The 17,645-nt window shown below is 49.8% G+C and overlaps 1 protein-coding gene across 1 annotated transcript; it reads left to right on the top strand.

Annotated features, from left to right (window-relative positions):
* The first annotated feature begins 7,502 nt into the window (after positions 1-7,502).
* Positions 7,503-17,238, top strand: LOC106604092 (E3 ubiquitin-protein ligase RLIM). Its single transcript, XM_082974993.1, has 5 exons — positions 7,503-7,622; positions 9,216-9,453; positions 10,020-10,130; positions 10,579-16,312; positions 16,477-17,238. Exons 2-4 carry the CDS (start codon positions 9,285-9,287, stop codon positions 12,666-12,668), a joined length of 2,370 nt encoding a protein of 789 aa, XP_082831119.1. The 5' UTR covers positions 7,503-7,622; positions 9,216-9,284; the 3' UTR covers positions 12,669-16,312; positions 16,477-17,238.
* Positions 17,239-17,645: the final 407 nt, after the last annotated feature.

Below are 17,645 nucleotides of genomic sequence, written 5' to 3'. Positions count from 1 at the left end.
ACCACCCCTGGAGAACCCCCTGTTTCCACGAAATACGGGGATTGTGACCAGCCAGCCAGGGGACCCCCAGCACCACCGGAAACGCAGGCGAGTCAATAAGGAAAAAACGAATGCGTTCCTTATGATTCCCCAGCGTTACCATGTCCAGTGGCACCGTAGACTCCCTGACTAGCCCTGACCCTAATGGTCGGCTATCAAGGGAGTGCACGGGGAAAGGGGAATCTATCGGCACCCGCGGAATGCCCAGCTTAATGGCAAGTCCACGGTCCATAAAATTCCCAGCTGCGCCTGAATCGACTAGCGCCCTATGCTGGGAAGAGGGAAAAAATTTAGTAAACAAAACAGGTAAAAACACATGACCAACAGGGGGTTCTGGGTGAATCTGGTGCTGACTCACCTGAGGTAACCGAGAAGTGTTCTGCCTACCATCTCAACTCCCAGACTGGCTCCTCCGGCACCGGTCGGCCGTGTGTCCTCTCCAACCACAGCTGGTGCAGGAGGAGCCACCTCCTCCGGTGCCCCTTGGCACGGCCCCCCCTACCTCCATAGGGGTAGGGGCGGGGGTGCACGGGGGTGGAACGGGCAGGACCCTCTCCGAACGCCCGCGGGCAGCCAGCAAGTTGTCCAGTCATATGGACATATCTATCAGTTCGTCCAGGGACAGAGCTGTGTCCCGACAGGCCAGCTCCCTGCGGACGTCCGCCCGGAGACTGCAGCGGTAGTGGTCTATGAGGGCCCTGTCGTTCCACCCCGCCCCAGCAGCCAAGGTCCTGAAGTCCAGCGCGAAGTCCTGGGCACTCCTCGTCTCCTGCCTGAGGTGGAACAGCCGTTCACCCGCCGCTCTTCCTTCCGGAGGGTGGTCGAACACGGCCCGAAAGCGGCGGGTGAACTCCGGGTAGTGGTCCCTCGCCGAGTCTGGACCTTTCCAGACCGCATTAGCCCACTCCAGAGCTCTGCCCGTCAGGCAGGAAACGAGGGCACTCACGCTCTCCTCCCCCGTGGGAGCAGGTCTGACGGTGGCCAGGTACAGCTCAAGCTGGAGCAAAAACCCCTGGCACCCAGCCGCCGCCCCATCGTACTCCCTCGGGAGCGCCAGACGAAGCGCGCCAGAGCCAGACGTCATGGGAGGCGAAGATGGCTGTATCGGGGGAGGTGGAGGTGGAGAGAGGATACCACTTCTCTCCCATCTGTCCATCCTCTCCTTCATCTGGTCCATTGCCGATCCGATGCGATGGAGGACTGTCGTGTGGTGGAGTACGCGTTCCTCCATCGAGGGCAGAGGAGTGGCCGCTGCTCCCGCTGATTCCATGCCTTCTATCGTGGTGCGGGATTCTGTTAAGGCTTGGTAATTGTGGAGGAGGAATGAGGCGCAGGAAGCAGCGAACACGGGGCAGTGGTGTTTTTAATATACACTCACAAAAAACAAATGTTCCCACACACAGGGGAGAAAATACATGCGGCGTACAACAACGTCGACATGAACACAAGCCGTCACACAAGAAACAATCATTAATCCCGCACGAACAGGAGCGGGCCAGCTAAACTAAATAGCCCCTCTAATGGCTAATTGACCACAGGTGTCACAAAATAAAAAAAGGGAAAAGCAAAAGGGAATCGGTGGTAGCTAATAGGCCGGTGACGACGACCGCCGAGCGCCACCCGAGCAGGAGGGGGCGCCACCGTCGGTGGGAATCGTGACAGCTAAATTGTAATTACTTCGCCACTATGGCCTATTTATTGCCTTACCTCCCTAATCTTACCTCATTTGCACACACTGTATATATACTTTTAGTTTTCTTTTGTTCTACTGTATTATTGACTGTATGTTCTGTTTATTCCATGTGTAACTCTGTGTTGTTGTTTGTGTCGAACTGCTATGCTTTATCTTGGCCAGGTCACAGTTGTAAATGAGAACTTGTTCTCAACTGGCCTACCTGGTTAAATAAAGGTGAAATAAAAAAATAAAATAAAATGAGTTGTGGTAGTAGTAGTAATTGTAGTATTTATAGTAGTAGTAATTGTAATAGTGGTAGTAGCCTAGAAGTTGTTACATTGGTAATATTGCATTTACATTATCACACCCCCCTCACATTTTTCAACATGTTTTTTTTTTACATAAGGATAGATTTGGAGTTAGATAAACTTTGATTTTTCGGTAGGTACGTATTCAGGATGCTCCACAACATGGCCTTCACTCCAGATCAAAACCTCCAAACCTACAACCTAATTTTAACCATAATGAACCGGAGAGATTACTGCATCCAAGGTTTCCTTTTCCCAAGCTATAGCTCTAGCAAACAAACAGCAGAGACCTGGGGACACCATCCAACCTGGAACTGAGTGAGTAGTGTTTGGTCTGATGCTATTTTGAAAGCCAAGAAGAAGAAAAATAAAATAATACAAAAATACAAACATAAGGTACATTACTAATTAATTTTAATGGGACTGAACGCTGAGTTAAGGCTCCCCGGCTTGGACAGACCAGATACAAATTCAATCAGCACTAAGGTGTAAAGGAATATGTGTCGAGGCCTTTGGGCCCAAAAAGTGGCAGGAGTCTTTGAACCTCCTGCTGTTCACAGACCATCCACTGGCATTACCTACAAGAAATCTGCCTCCAGAAATAAAAGCTTCTCCCAAGTGGGTGTGACACCTACTCCAGTTGCCTGCTACACTGCTGCTTGGATTCCACCTGGCGATCTGTTCACTGTCTGGTACAGGTACCCCCCCCCCCTCTCTGTTCACCGTCTGTCCTGGCCTGTCTCCCCCTCTCTGTTCACCGTCTGCCCTGGCCTGTCTCCCCCTGTCTGGTACAGGTACCCCCACCACACTCACCCCTCTCTGTTCACCGTCTGCCCTGGCCTGTCTCCCCCTCTCTGTTCACTGTCTGCCCTGACCTGTCTCCCCCTGTCTGGTACAGGTACCCCCACCACACTCACCCCTCTCTGTTCACCATCTGCCCTGGCCTGTCTCCCCCTCTCTGTTCACTGTCTGCCCTGGCCTGTCTCCCCCTGTCTGGTACAGGTACCCCCACCACACTCACCCCTCTCTGTTCACCGTCTGCCCTGGCCTGTCTCCCCCTCTCTGTTCACTGTCTGCCCTGGCCTGTCTCCCCCTGTCTGGTACAGGTACCCCCACCACACTCACCCCTCTCTGTTCACCGTCTGTCCTGGCCTGTCTCCCCCTGTCTGGTACAGGTACCCCCACCACCCTCCCCCCTTCTCTCCCGAGCTTTCTCTCTCCTCCAGCAGTCACGCATTGTTGGGGCGAGTGACTCTGAACTTTATTTTTTTTCTTGTGCATTTTGCTATTTTGCCTCATGACTCCTGCATGCTTTGTTGACTACAAACTTTCTGTCCCAACCGTGGGACAGACTATATTTGTTCCCACCACTCGGGACTCTGACTCTCTATTGGTTAAACTGACTTTTGGCCTCCTATTCTAACCACCTCTCGCCGGCTTTGTGTTCATGTTACCTGATGAAATTGCTGTACAATATGATCTTGTTGCCATCTGATGCACATTCAGATGTCATAAATCAGCACTGCAGAGCTCTCCCTGTCCTCTGCCGTGCCCTGATTGGATTACTGCTGATGATATCTGGAAACTTCCGGGGAATTCCGCTAACAGGTTACTGGATGTGCTCACTGCTAACCGTTCACAAAAAGCATAACAATTATTTTAAGAATTATAGATACAGACCTCCTCTATGCACTCGATATGACCGATTTTAAAATAGCTTTTTGGTGAAAGCACATTTTGCAATATTCTAAGTACATAGCCCAGGCATCACGGGCTCGCTATTTAGACACCCGGCAAGTTTAGCACTCACCATAATCATATTTACTATTATAAAAGTTTCATTACCTTTTGTTGTCTTCGTCAGAATACACACCCAGGACTGCTACCTCAATAACAAATGTTGGTTTGGTCCAAAATAATCCATCGTTATATCCGAATAGCGGCGTTTTGTTCGTGCGTTCCAGACACTATCCGAAATAGTAAAGAAGTGTCACGCGCATGGCGCAATTCGTGACAATAAAATTCTAAGTATTCCATTACCGTACTTCGAAGCATGTCAACCGCTGTTTAAAATCCATTTTTACGACATTTTTCTCGTAGAAAAGCGATAATATTCCGACAGGGAATCTCCTTTTCGGCAAACAGAGGAAAAAATCCCAAAGGCGGGGGCGGTCGGGGTCACGCGCATAAGCCAGTGTCTCTTGATCGGCCACTTGAGAAAGGCGATAATGTGTTTCAGCCTGGGGCTGGAATGACGACATTCTGTTTTTTCCCGGGCTCTGAGAGCCTATGGAAGACGTGGGAAGTGTCACGTTAGAGCAGAGATCCTTAGTAAATGATAGAGATGGAAAAGAAGTTCAACAAATGGTCAGACAGGCCACTTCCTGTAAAGGAATCTCTCAGGTTTTGACCTGCCATTTGAGTTCTGTTATACTCACAGACACCATTCAAACAGTTTTAGAAAATTTAGGGTGTTTTCTATCCATATGTAATAAGTATATGCATATTCTAGTTACTGGGTAGGAGTGGTAACCAGATTAAATCGGGTATGTTTTTTATCCAGCCGTGTCAGTGCTGCCCCCTAGCCCTAACAGGTTAACCTCTATGGGCTAGGTGGGACGCTTGCGTCCCACCTACGTAACAGCCACTGCCAGCCTGTGGCGCGATTTTCAAAACCTTAAAAATCCTATTACTTCAATTTCTCAAACATATGACAATTTTACAGCCATTTAAAGACAAGACTCTCGTTAATCTAACCACACTGTCCGATTTCAAAAAGGCTTTACAACGAAAGCAAAACATTAGATTATGTCAGCAGAGTACCAAGCCAGAAATAATCAGACACCCATTTTTCAAGCCAGCATATAATGTCACCAAAACCCAGTAGACAGCTAAATGCAGCACTCACCTTTGATGATCTTCATCAGATGACAACCCTAGGACATTATGTTATACAATACATGCATGTTTTGTTCAATCAAGTTCATATTTATATCAAAAACCAGCTTTTTACATTAGCATGTGACGTTCAGAACTAGCATACCCCCCGCAAACTTCCGGGGAATTCGCTAACATTTTACTAAATTACTCACGATAAACGTTTACAAAAAGCATAACAATTATTTTAAGAATTATAGATACAGACCTCCTCTATGCACTCGATATGTCCGATTTTAAAATAGCTTTTTGGTGAAAGCACATTTTGCAATATTCTAAGTACATAGCCCAGGCATCACGGGCTCGCTATTTAGACACCCGGCAAGTTTAGCACTCACCATAATCATATTTACTATTATAAAAGTTTGATTACCTTTTGTTGTCTTCGTCAGAATGCACACCCAGGACTGCTACTTCAATAACAAATGTTGGTTTGGTCCAAAATAATCCATCGTTATATCCGAATAGCGGCGTTTTGTTCGTGCGTTCCAGACACTATCCGAAATAGTAAAGAAGTGTCGCGCGCATGGCGCAATTCGTGACAATAAAATTCTAAATATTCCATTACCGTACTTCGAAGCATGTCAACCGCTGTTTAAAATCAATTTTTACGACATTTTTCTCGTAGAAAAGCGATAATATTCCGACAGGGAATCTCCTTTTCGGCAAACAGAGGAAAAAATCCCAAGGGCGGGGGCGGTCGGGGTGACGCGCATAAGCCCAGTGTCCCTTGATCGGCCACTTGAGAAAGGCGATAATGTGTTTCAGCCTGGGGCTGGAATGACGACATTCTGTTTTTTCCCGGGCTCTGAGCGCCTATGGACGACGTGGGAAGTGTCACGTTAGAGCAGAGATCCTTAGTAAATGATAGAGATGGAAAAGAAGTTCAAGAAATGGTCAGACAGGCCACTTCCTGTAAAGGAATCTCTCAGGTTTTGACCTGCCATTTGAGTTCTGTTATACTCACAGACACCATTCAAACAGTTTTAGAAAATTTAGGGTGTTTTCTATCCATATGTAATAAGTATATGCATATTCTAGTTACTGGGTAGGAGTGGTAACCAGATTAAATCGGGTATGTTTTTTATCCAGCCGTGTCAATACTGCCCCCTAGCCCTAACAGGTTAAATGCTCTTCAACAAACTTTCTTAGTGTCCAACAAGTTTTCTCTACCCTTAACCTTGTTCTGAACACCTCCAAAACAAAGGTCATGTGGTTTGGTAAGAAGAATGCCCCTCTCCCCACAGGTGTGATTACTACCTCTGAGGGTTTAGAGCTTGAGGTAGTCACCTCATACAAGTACTTGGGAGTATGGCTAGATGGTACACTGTCCTTCTCTCAGCACATATCAAAGCTGCAGGCTAAAGTTAAATCTAGACTTGGTTTCCTCTATCGTAATCGCTCCTCTTTCACCCCAGCTGCCAAACTAACCCTGATTCAGATGACCATCCTACCCATGCTAGATTACGGAGACATAATTTATAGATCGGCAGGTAAAGGTGCTCTCAAACGGCTAGATGTTCTTTACCATTCGGCCATCAGATTTGCCACCAATGTTCCTTAAAGGACACGTCACTGCACTCTATACTCCTCTGTAAACTGGTCATCTCTGTATACCCGTTGCAAGACCCACTGGTTGATGCTCATTTATAAAACCCTCTTAGGCCTCACTCCCCCCTATCTGAGATATCTACTGCAGCCCTCATCCTCCACATACAACACCCGTTCACTCCCCCCTATCTGAGATATCTACTGCAGCCCTCATCCTCCCATACAACACCCGTTCACTCCCCCCCTATCTGAGATATCTACTGCAGCCCTCATCCTCCACATACAACACCTGTTCTGCCAGTCACATTCTGTTACAGGTCCCCAAAGCACTCACATCCCTGGGTCGCTCCTCTTTTCAGTTCGCTGCAGCTAGCGACTGGAACGAGCTGCAACAAACACTCAAACTGGACAGTTTTATCTCAATCTCTTCATTCAAAGACTCAATCATGGACACTCTTACTGACAGTTGTGGATGCTTTGTGTGATGTATTGTTGTCTCTACCTTCTTGTCCTTTGTGCTGTTGTCTGTGCTCAATAATGTTTGTACCATGTTTTGTGCTGCTGCCATGTTATATTGCTACCATGTTGTTGTTATGTTGTGTTGCTACCATGCTGTGTTGTCATGTGTTGCTGCCATGCTATGTTGTTGTCTTAGGTCTCTCTTTATGTAGTGTTGTGTTGTCTCTTGTTGTGATGTGTGTTTTGTCCTATATTTTTATATATATATATATATATATATATTTTTTTTTTTATCCCAGGCCCCTGTCCGCGCAGGGGGTATTTTGCCTTTTGGTAGGCCCGTCATTGTAAATAAGAATTTGTTCTTAGCTGGCTTGCCTAGTTAAATAAAGGTTAAATAAAATGAAATAAAAAAATAATGTTGCATGTAATAATGTATCTGTTTTTCTGGGAATTCCACCTCTCACCACGGCGTGGCGCTGCAGTCAAAGTACAGACCAAAAACAAACATCCTACTTCCGTCTCATGCTCCCCCTGTTTCCGGGAAAATCCCTGAGAAAATGGAATCCTGAGGCCGTACCCAAATAGTTCAGCGATTTTGTTAGAATAAAACTACGTCCGTAATAAGGAATAACGACACAAATACAAGACAGGTACTGTGAAAGGATGACACATTTAGATTTTTGTTAACTCCGTCTTTTGAAATATAAACTGAGTCGTTAAATTGTGCTAACCTGTTAGTTAGCTGTTAGCTGACCGCTAAAGTTGGCTGTTTAACAGTAACTGTCGTAGCGGTTTCGGGAAGGTGTTCGCTAACTGACTAGATTGCTTCATCAGCTAGCCGACGAAGTCATTCATGTTGATTATAGTTAACGTTAGTTAGCTAACAACGTCAAAAACATATATATATTTTTTGAAAGGGACCATGTTAACTAGCGAGACAGCCAACGTTATTCGAACCTTACTGGCTTAGTTTCGTGTTGGTGGAAAAAAAATATGTCAGTCCTGTTCCTGATGTCATGTAGCTAACGTTTAGTTAGCATTGTTTCGAGGTCTTCATTTATTTACTTACTAACTAACTAGCCAGCTGCAAACAACACAAAAACGTCAAGTTTGTTTTTCTATAGCGGATAGCATAAATACATTTTTAGTGTAAGTGGATGTCCGTATTTAGTGTACACAAAATACATCACAAGAGCTAGCTAACGTTAGCTTGCTAATTCCACAAATGACTGCAATGTAAAAGTTTGTCGTTAGCCTGCTAGCCAACGTTAGCAGGTCCGCTAGCTAGCCAAATGTTTATCTTGCGTTAACAAACTATTTAGTCTTGCCAACTTGAAATGTTTGCTATGGTCACAACTTGAAATCATAAAATAATATTGTTAGTATATTGTTATCTAGTTTTGGCTTTGAAACGGTAAATGTTGAGATGTAACTAGCTGTGTTGCCTGTCCATCGTTTTAGATGCCATTTTCTGCTAAGCTAGTTAGCATGCTAATTGTTAGCTCGCCAGATGATTCCATTTTGTTTTTCTCGACTTTGGTCTGACTGGCTAGCTGCTGATTTGTAATCAAAACAAGGGACTCCGTTTTAGATGAGACTTTTTTAAAGGATGTGACATGTTGCATCAGGGTAAAGGATGACCACCGAGCCATCAATCTTTTTCCTTGATGTCTGAAATGTCCTCATTACGTTAACAGCAGTTTACTGATCGCTAGCTAACTTGGTAGCTAATAAGGTAATCGGTCTAATTCAATTTCTCGATGAATGTAATTTAGGGGTGACTTGCTCTGTTTTAATCTTACCTTCTATAACAATAACATAAAAAATATTCACTGTTATTAAAATCTGCTGCCAGTCTCCTCTCTGTGGCCATCCCCACCACCACCCAGCCAGTGTGTCTCCTGTCTGTGGCCATCCCCACCACCACCCAGCCAGTGTGTCTCCCATCTGTGGCCATCCCCACCACTACCCAGCCAGTGTGTTTGACCTGCTCACCCTTTGCTGTGTCGGTGTGTTGAAGGTGCACCTGGGCATTTCTATTGTCGACCCGGTACTGCGAGAAAAGGAGGGCGATGGCCCACTTCTCTGAGCCTGCTTCCTCTCGAAGTTTCTTCCTTCTAGGGACGTTTTCCTAGCTCTTGTGCTCATGCTTCTGCCTTAATTGTGCTTAGGCCGGGCTACTGTAAAAGCACGTTTTTGACAATTGCTAATGTAAAAAAAAATATATATTTGATTATCCCTAGCAACTGGATCGTGGGGGACTCAAAGACAGACGGCGTTTTTATCTCCAGCTTCGCTCCCTTCGACACCTGATGGAGGGCTCCGACAGTTCCGAGCCGGGCGCCGGTGACCAACCAGAGGTCCAGCGCAGGCGGCAGCGGGACCGGCTAGACCGGGAGGAGGCCTTCTACCAGTTTGTCAACAACCTGAGTGAGGCAGACTACCGGCTGATGAGAGACAACAACCTGCTGGGTACCCCAGGTAACTGACTCTCCTTTAATACACCTGTTATAAACCTATAACACACCTCATTACACAACAACCTGCTGGGTACCCCAGGTAACGGACTCTCACACCTGTAATACATATCTCAGAGGGTTAACGGAGCAGCGTAGAGATGGATTTTCAATCTCATAGAAAAGATGGATGTTTTCACTTCCTGTTTCATGTAGTCCTTATTTTTTCGCAAAAATTGTGGGTTGAATGACTTTTCTCAGTCAGGTTTTTAGATTGGCTATCTAAGGTTCGTTGTCTAAGGTTTGAGTTTTTCTTATCATGATGTGCTGGAAAAACCAAAGCCTACGGACAACTGAAGATACCACATCAGGCCAGTGAAGTGGGCAGTATGTTTGGTGGAGCATCTTTCCCATGGAAGAGCAGTGAGAGGACAGGGCCTGTCCTGGTAAGTCTGGTGGTTCTTAGTACTGTCCTGTTGCTGTGTAACCAGGAGAGAAACTACAGCTTTATGGGCAAATACTAGTGACTTTCCAGTAGTAAATGAAGGCAGTTAGAGTCAGTGTACTGAGTTGTAGTTTCATCCCTCCTAGGTGAGATCACAGCAGAGGAGTTATTGAGTCGGCTGCAGCAGATTAAGGATGGACCAGAGCAGCAGCAGCAGCCTAGCATCAACACCAGCGAGACTGGAGAAGCTACAGGAGGTAAGGCTCCTCTGTACTTTTCATTATGTCATTCAAGCAGAAATTCAAAGTTGGCTACTTTTATAAATGTAGTCTTTAATGGTGAAATTGCCAGAACAATAGTCACTGCAAACAACAAACTGTTTTTTTAGCCATTAGAATGTTGACGCGTTCTCTCTGTTCCATTTAGAATGTTGATGCGTTCTCTCTGTTCCGTTTAGAATGTTGACGCGTTCTCTCTGTTCCGTTTAGAATGTTGACGCGTTCTCTCTGTTCCGTTTAGAATGTTGACGCGTTCTCTCTGTTCCGTTTAGAATGTTGACGCGTTCTCTCTGTTCCGTTTAGAATGTTGACGCGTTCTCTCTGTTCCGTTTAGAATGTTGACGCGTTCTCTCTGTTCCGTTTAGAATGTTGACGCGTTCTCTCTGTTCCGTTTAGAATGTTGACGCGTTCTCTCTGTTCCGTTTAGAACCGACAGAACCAGCGGAAGGTCCAGAGGACCCGTCTAATGGCGACACCCTCTTGGATTGGCTGAACACCGTCAGGCGGACAGGCAACACCACCCGCAGTGGTCACCGAGGCAACCAGTCGTGGCGGGCAGTGAGCCGGACCAACCCAAACAGCGGAGACTTCCGGTTCAGTCTTGAGATCAACGTTAACCGTAACCTGGCCGAGCAGCAGGCCCGCACCGATGTGGAGACTGGGGAGGCTCCGGAGGAAGCCCCAGCAGGAGCACCTGGCGATGGGGTGGAGGCAGTGGTCGGAGTGGAGGTCCAGACTGAGGCAGGGGCGGAGGCAGGGGCGGAGGCAGTGGTCGGAGTGGAGGTCCAGACTGAGGCAGGGGCAGAGGCAGGGGCGGAGGCAGTGGTCGGAGTGGAGGTCCAGACTGAGGCAGGAGCACCTGGCGATGGGGCGGAGGCAGTGGTCGGAGTGGAGGTCCAGACTGAGGCAGGGGCGGAGGCCGGGGCGGAGGCAGTGGTCGGAGTGGAGGTCCAGACTGAGGCAGGGGCGGAGGCAGGGGCGGAGGCAGGGACTGTGGTGCCCATGGAGACGGGAGAGGTGCTGGAGGAACCAGTTGTGGAGGAGCTGGCTGTCATAGTGGAACCAGAAGCAGAGATGGAGCCAGAGGCTGAAGTAGAAGCTGAGCCAGAACTAGAAGCAGAGATGGTCCCAGAGTTAGTAGTAGAGGTAGTCCCACAGCCGCCCAGCCCTGTCCCCACCACCCCTCCGGTCTCCAGACCAGCCAGTCCCCTGGTGCAGGCCACACTGGCCCCCGCCCCTCCCAGCCCTCCCCCTGAGGAGCCTCCACGACGTGGCCAGAGACGAGCCCGCAGCCGTAGCCCCGAGCAACGCCGGACCAGGGCTCGCACCACACGGAGCCGTTCACCCCTCACCCTGGACCGACTGGACGGCCTCCCCCGCCAAGTGCCCAACGCCGCCTCCTCACACAGCCCCCCGACTCTGCCCCCCCAGGCCCCCGTAGAGGGAAGCTCACGGACTCGACAGCATGTTCTGTCCCGGCAAAGCACCGCAGAGTACGAGGTCCAGTCAGCCGGAACAGGGTCCGGGACCGCCCCAGAGCCCGTTACCGCCCCACCCCAGGAGGGAGAGGCCGCCGGTGGGGATGGAGCGGCAGGACGACGTCCTCCCACCATCATGCTAGACCTGCAGGTGCGTCGCGTTCGTCCAGGTGAGTACCGCCAGAGGGACAGCATCGCTAACAGAACCCGCTCACGCTCCCAGAACTCCAACAACACCTTCCTGTACGAGAGCGAGAGGGGTGGATTCCGCCGGACCTTCTCCCGGTCCGAGCGTGCGGGCGTGAGGACGTACGTCAGCACCATCAGGATCCCCATCAGGAGGATCAGCGACGCAGGGTTGGGAGAGGCCACCTCTATGGCTCTGCAGACCATGATACGACAGATCATGACCGGATTCGGAGAGCTCAGCTACTTCATGGACTCGGACTCTGATTCCTCGGATTCAAACCGTGGAGCCGGTAACCCTTCCGGCGCTGCCGACCTGGCCGAGGCGCTCAACACTCCCGACAGGGGAGTAGCCGGTATGGCGGAGGTGGGGGAGCCTCCTGTCTCAGTGGGTGGGCCTAGTGTGGGAGGAGCCGGTGAGGCAAGGACAGAGGAAGGGGAAGAGGGGGTTGGTGTTGGTCTGGCCCCAGGGATAGGTTTAGGGGTGGGGGGCACCCCCAGGGAGGGGCGAGGTCGGCCACGTGCCCCCATCAGCCTGGAGGAACCAGGGTCACTACCCTTCCTCCGCCTTGCTCACTTCTTCCTCCTGAATGATGAGGATGAGGAACAGCCCAGAGGACTCACCAAGGAGCAGATCGACAACCTCTCCACCAGGAACTTTGGGGAGAGTGACGCTCTGAAGACCTGCAGTGTGTGCATCACAGAGTACGCCGAGGGGAACAAGTTGAGGAAGTTGCCCTGTTCTCACGAGTACCATGTTCACTGTATCGACCGCTGGCTGTCTGAGAACTCTACCTGTCCTATCTGCCGCAGGGCCGTGTTGGTGTCTGCTAACCGGGAGAGTGTGGTCTAAGCCGGAGAGCTGAAGGACAGGGGTCAACGCTGCTCCTGGCAGCTCCAGTATATAACCACGGTGTCAGTTCCGCAGGCCTTTCTCCTAGTCAGACCATTTACATTGTTCATGTTTTCATTCTTAAGACGTCACTGACCTTTTTATCTAACTGACATTTCCGGTGTTTGGAGAGACAGACGGGACGGACGAGACGGTGGTGTCCTCATAGTGTAGTAAGAGATATTAGAGATGCCACTGTCCCATTGGCCAACAGACCCCACTCTCCCTTACCTACCCTGAGAGGACCAACAGACAGACCCCACTCTCTCTTACCTACCCTGAGGAGACCAACAGACCCCACTCTCTCTTACCTACCCTGAGGAGACCAACAGACCCCACTCTCCCTTACCTACCCTGAGAGGACCAACAGACACACCCCACTCTCCCTTACCTACCCTGAGAGGACCAACAGACCCCACTCTCCCTTACCTACCCTGAGAGGACCAACAGACCCCACTCCTCCCTTACCTACCCTGAGAGGACCGACAGACAGACCCCACTCTCTCTTACCTACCCTGAGGAGACCAACAGACCCCACTCTCTCTTACCTACCCTGAGAGGACCAACAGACACACCCCACTCTCCCTCACCTACCCTGAGAGGACCAACAGACACACCCCACTCTCCCTTACCTACCCTGAGAGGACCAACAGACAGACCCCACTCTCTCTTACCTACCCTGAGGAGACCAACAGACCCCACTCTCTCTTACCTACCCTGAGAGGACCAACAGACCCCACTCTCCCTTACCTACCCTGAGAGGACCAACAGACACACCCCACTCTCCCTTACCTACCCTGAGAGGACCAACAGACACACCCCACTCTCCCTTACCTACCCTGAGGAGACCAACAGACACACCCCACTCTCCCTTACCTACCCTGAGAGGACCGACAGACAGACCCCACTCTCCCTTACCTACCCTGAGAGGACCAACAGACAGACCCCACTCTCCCTTACCTACCCTGAGAGGACCAACAGACACACCCCACTCTCCCTTACCTACCCTGAGAGGACCAACAGACAGACCCCACTCTCTCTTACCTACCCTGAGGAGACCAACAGACCCCACTCTCCCTTACCTACCCTGAGAGGACCAACAGACAGACCCCACTCTCTCTTACCTACCCTGAGAGGACCAACAGACAGACCCCACTCTCCCTTACCTACCCTGAGAGGACCAACAGACAGACCCCACTCCTCCCTTACCTACCCTGAGAGGACCAACAGACCCCACTCTCCCTTACCTACCCTGAGAGGACCAACAGACACACCCCACTCTCCCTTACCTACCCTGAGAGGACCGACAGACAGACCCCACTCTCCCTTACCTACCCTGAGAGGACCAACAGACCCCACTCTCCCTTACCTACCCTGAGAGGACCAACAGACCCCACTCTCCCTTACCTACCCTGAGGAGACCAACAGACCCCACTCTCCCTTACCTACCCTGAGAGGACCAACAGACACACCCCACTCCTCCCTTACCTACCCTGAGAGGACCAACAGACCCCACTCCTCCCTTACCTACCCTGAGGAGACCAACAGACCCCACTCTCCCTTACCTACCCTGAGAGGACCAACAGACACACCCCACTCTCCCTTACCTACCCTGAGAGGACCAACAGACAGACCCCACTCCTCCCTTACCTACCCTGAGAGGACCAACAGACCCCACTCTCCCTTACCTACCCTGAGAGGACCAACAGACAGACCCCACTCTCCCTTACCTACCCTGAGAGGACCAACAGACAGACCCCACTCTCCCTTACCTACCCTGAGAGGACCAACAGACACACCCCACTCTCCCTTACCTACCCTGAGAGGACCAACAGACCCACCCCACTCTCCCTTACCTACCCTGAGAGGACCAACAGACAGACCCCACTCTCCCTTACCTACCCTGAGAGGACCAACAGACACACCCCACTCTCCCTTACCTACCCTGAGAGGACCAACAGACAGACCCCACTCCTCTCTTACTTGTCTTACACCAAATGGGACTCCACTGTCCCCACCTGACCCTGCTCTCCACCTGAAAGACTTAACTGCATTTATCAATACTCTGGAACCGGTCCACAGTCTGTCAGTGTGTCAAAGCTCGCTGAATTAGTTTTTAAGTTAAAACTGTAGAGTGTTGTACAGGCTTTAATGGGGAGAACAAGATGTGACGTGCTCGGATTCCGTTGGGAATTCTTAGCTATCAGTTTATTTGGAATCGTATCGCATCATATTCAGGACATCGGAATCAATGGTACTGATTATTGATTATGAATTGTGTTGAACCGTCGTTGAGATGGGATGTAAGTATTTTGTTGACTGATGCTAGTATGTAGTCTAACTTTAGCCCATCGACATGAAGCATTTTCTGTTTCTGCCCTCTGACAGGGTTTCATCATGACATCTCAGAGTAGGAGTGGTGACCTAGGATCAGTGGTGACCTAGGATCAGTGGTGACCTAGGATCAGTGGTGACCTAGGATCAGTCCATCAGTGGTGACCTAGGATCAGTCCATCAGTGGTGGTCTAGGATCAGTCCATCAGTGGTGGTCTAGGATCAGTGGCGGTCTAGGATCAGTCCATCAGTGGGGGTCTAGGATCAGTGGGGGTCTAGGATCAGTCCATCAGTGGGGGTCTAGGATCAGTGGGGGTCTAGGATCAGTCCATCAGTGGGGGTCTAGGATCAGTGGGGGTCTAGGATCAGTCCATCAGTGGTGGTCTAGGATCAGTGGGGGTCTAGGATCAGTCCATCAGTGGGGGTCTAGGATCAGTCCATCTGGTGGTCTAGGATCAGTGGGGGTCTAGGATCAGTGGGGGTCTAGGATCAGTCCATCAGTGGTGGTCTAGGATCAGTGGGGGTCTAGGATCAGTCCATCAGTGGTGGTCTAGGATCAGTGGGGCTCTAGGATCAGTGGGGCTCTAGGATCAGTGGGGGTCTAGGATCAGTGGGGATCTAGGATCAGTCCATCAGTGGGGGTCTAGGATAAGTGGGAGTCTAGGATCAGTCCATCAGTGGGGATCTAGGATCAGTGAGGATCTAGGATCAGTGGGGATCTAGGATCAGTGGGGGTCTAGGATCAGTGGGGGTCTAGGATCAGTGGGGGTCTAGGATCAGTGGGGATCTAGGATCAGTCCATCAGTGGGAGTCTAGGATAAGTGGGAGTCTAGGATCAGTGGGGATCTAGGATCAGTGGGGATCTAGGATCAGTGGGGGTCTAGGATCAGTCCATATAATATTTTTCATTAAACCTAAGAAGCCCAACTGATCCTAGATCCTCACTCCTACTCTGGGACACTGTGGATACGGGCCCTGAATGATAACAACAACCTAGTGATCCTAGCCTTGTGATGTCACCATGACAACCTGTTGATTCTGCTACAATATGACCAGGAAGTAAACAGAGGGCTGCATTATGGCTCCGTCTCAAACTCCACCCTATCTCTATATAGTGCACTACCCATAGGACTCTGGTCAGAAGTACTGCTCTATATAGGGAATAGTGACATTTGGGAATCACATTTATTATGAGTTCCATGTGTTGGTTAGAGCCAGGCCAGGTTAGAGCCGGGCCGGGTTAGAGCCGGGCCGGGTTAGAGCCGGGCCGGGTTAGAGCCGGGCCGGGCCGGGTTAGAGCCGGGCCGGGCCGGGTTAGAGCCGGGCCGGGCCGGGTTAGAGCCGGGCCGGGTTAGAGCCGGGCCGGGTTAGAGCCGGGCCGGGTTAGAGCCGGGCCGGGTTAGAGCCGGGCCGGGCCGGGTTAGAGCCGGGCCAGGTTGCTGCCTCTGTCCTGTGTTTTGGTCTGAGAGATGTCTTCATATCTGGAACACCAGTGCAATAACTACAAAGTGGGAAAACTGAGAAAAAAAATAAAATAGGAAAAACAAAGCATAATATTCTAAACTTGTATATTATTTCTAAAATATTGTAGACTGAATATTCACAGTTACAAATGAAGACTTGGTCCCTTTTAATTATTATTATTATTATTATATTTTTAAAATGTGTTAAGCTTTTTATTTTCTAGGTTCTTTCTGTCCTTTCTGACAGCGCTGTTCATTGGTGGGACTGTAGGATGCTGTTCATTGGTGGGACTGTAGGATGCTGTTCATTGGTGGGACTGTAGGATGCTGTTCATTGGTGGGACTGTAGGATGCTGTTCATTGGCTTATCACAGAGACGGAGGGAGGGACTGTTCCATGCCATGACGACGCCACATTATTCTCTAGGTTCCGCGTGTTCTCACGGTTTGCCGTCATTACCTCCTCCCTGTATAAATAAAGTTTTGGGTGGTTGAAGCTCTGTTATTGTTGATAACGACTAGTTGTAAATGAAATGTATTGTGTCTTTCTGACAGTGCTTCCTTACTAACCTGGCTGTCTTCATCATGGCTTCCTACTGCACTATATGTTGCATGGGTCCCCAATGGCTCCCTATATGCACTATAAAGGGAATAGGGAGCCAGACCAGTCCTGTAGTTTTATCATGTTCATCAAGGGCACCCCTCTTTATCATTAAATATATTCTGCCATCTCTACTTGTTGTTTGACCTTAGAGGAACTGTTTTATTACTGATGATCCATGCAGAAGATGTGGGTATTTCAGGTCACCGGGTGGCGATGTTGAGAGGGCCACGTTGTTACAACTAGCCTCGTCGTGTAACCTGGCTTCTCCGAGGGAGGTGTGACCACTTGATTTCGGAGGTAAAGCAAATCAGTGAGCTGTTTTAACTGCCAGCTGGAGCACCTCTACAGACCTGATCAATAGGCTTGATCAGAGTTAATAACCAGGTGGGAAGGTGGTAATTACCAGGTGCATCGGGGTCACGGGATATGATCTCGTTGAGAAACGCCGATTGGCTAATGGCCAGCAAGCTGCTTCATCCAGGGAAACCCTGAAACCCTGCTGACTCATCCAGGGAAACCCTGAAACCAGGCTGACTCA

Source organism: Salmo salar, chromosome 05 (genome assembly GCF_965601325.2).
Source record: "Salmo salar chromosome 05, fSalSal1, whole genome shotgun sequence".
In the NCBI taxonomy this organism is placed as follows: Eukaryota; Metazoa; Chordata; class Actinopteri; order Salmoniformes; family Salmonidae; genus Salmo; species Salmo salar.
This window is presented reverse-complemented; position numbering and strand designations above follow the sequence as displayed.

Bases quoted from the DNA above. Each gene is read 5' to 3' on its own strand.
- LOC106604092 (XM_082974993.1), top strand. From the start codon at position 9,285: ATGGAGGGCTCCGACAGTTCCGAGCCGGGCGCCGGTGACCAACCAGAG. The intron at 9,454-10,019 runs GTAACTGACTCT...CATCCCTCCTAG, and splicing joins CAACCTGCTGGGTACCCCAG to GTGAGATCACAGCAGAGGAG. The intron at 10,131-10,578 runs GTAAGGCTCCTC...TGTTCCGTTTAG, and splicing joins GACTGGAGAAGCTACAGGAG to AACCGACAGAACCAGCGGAA.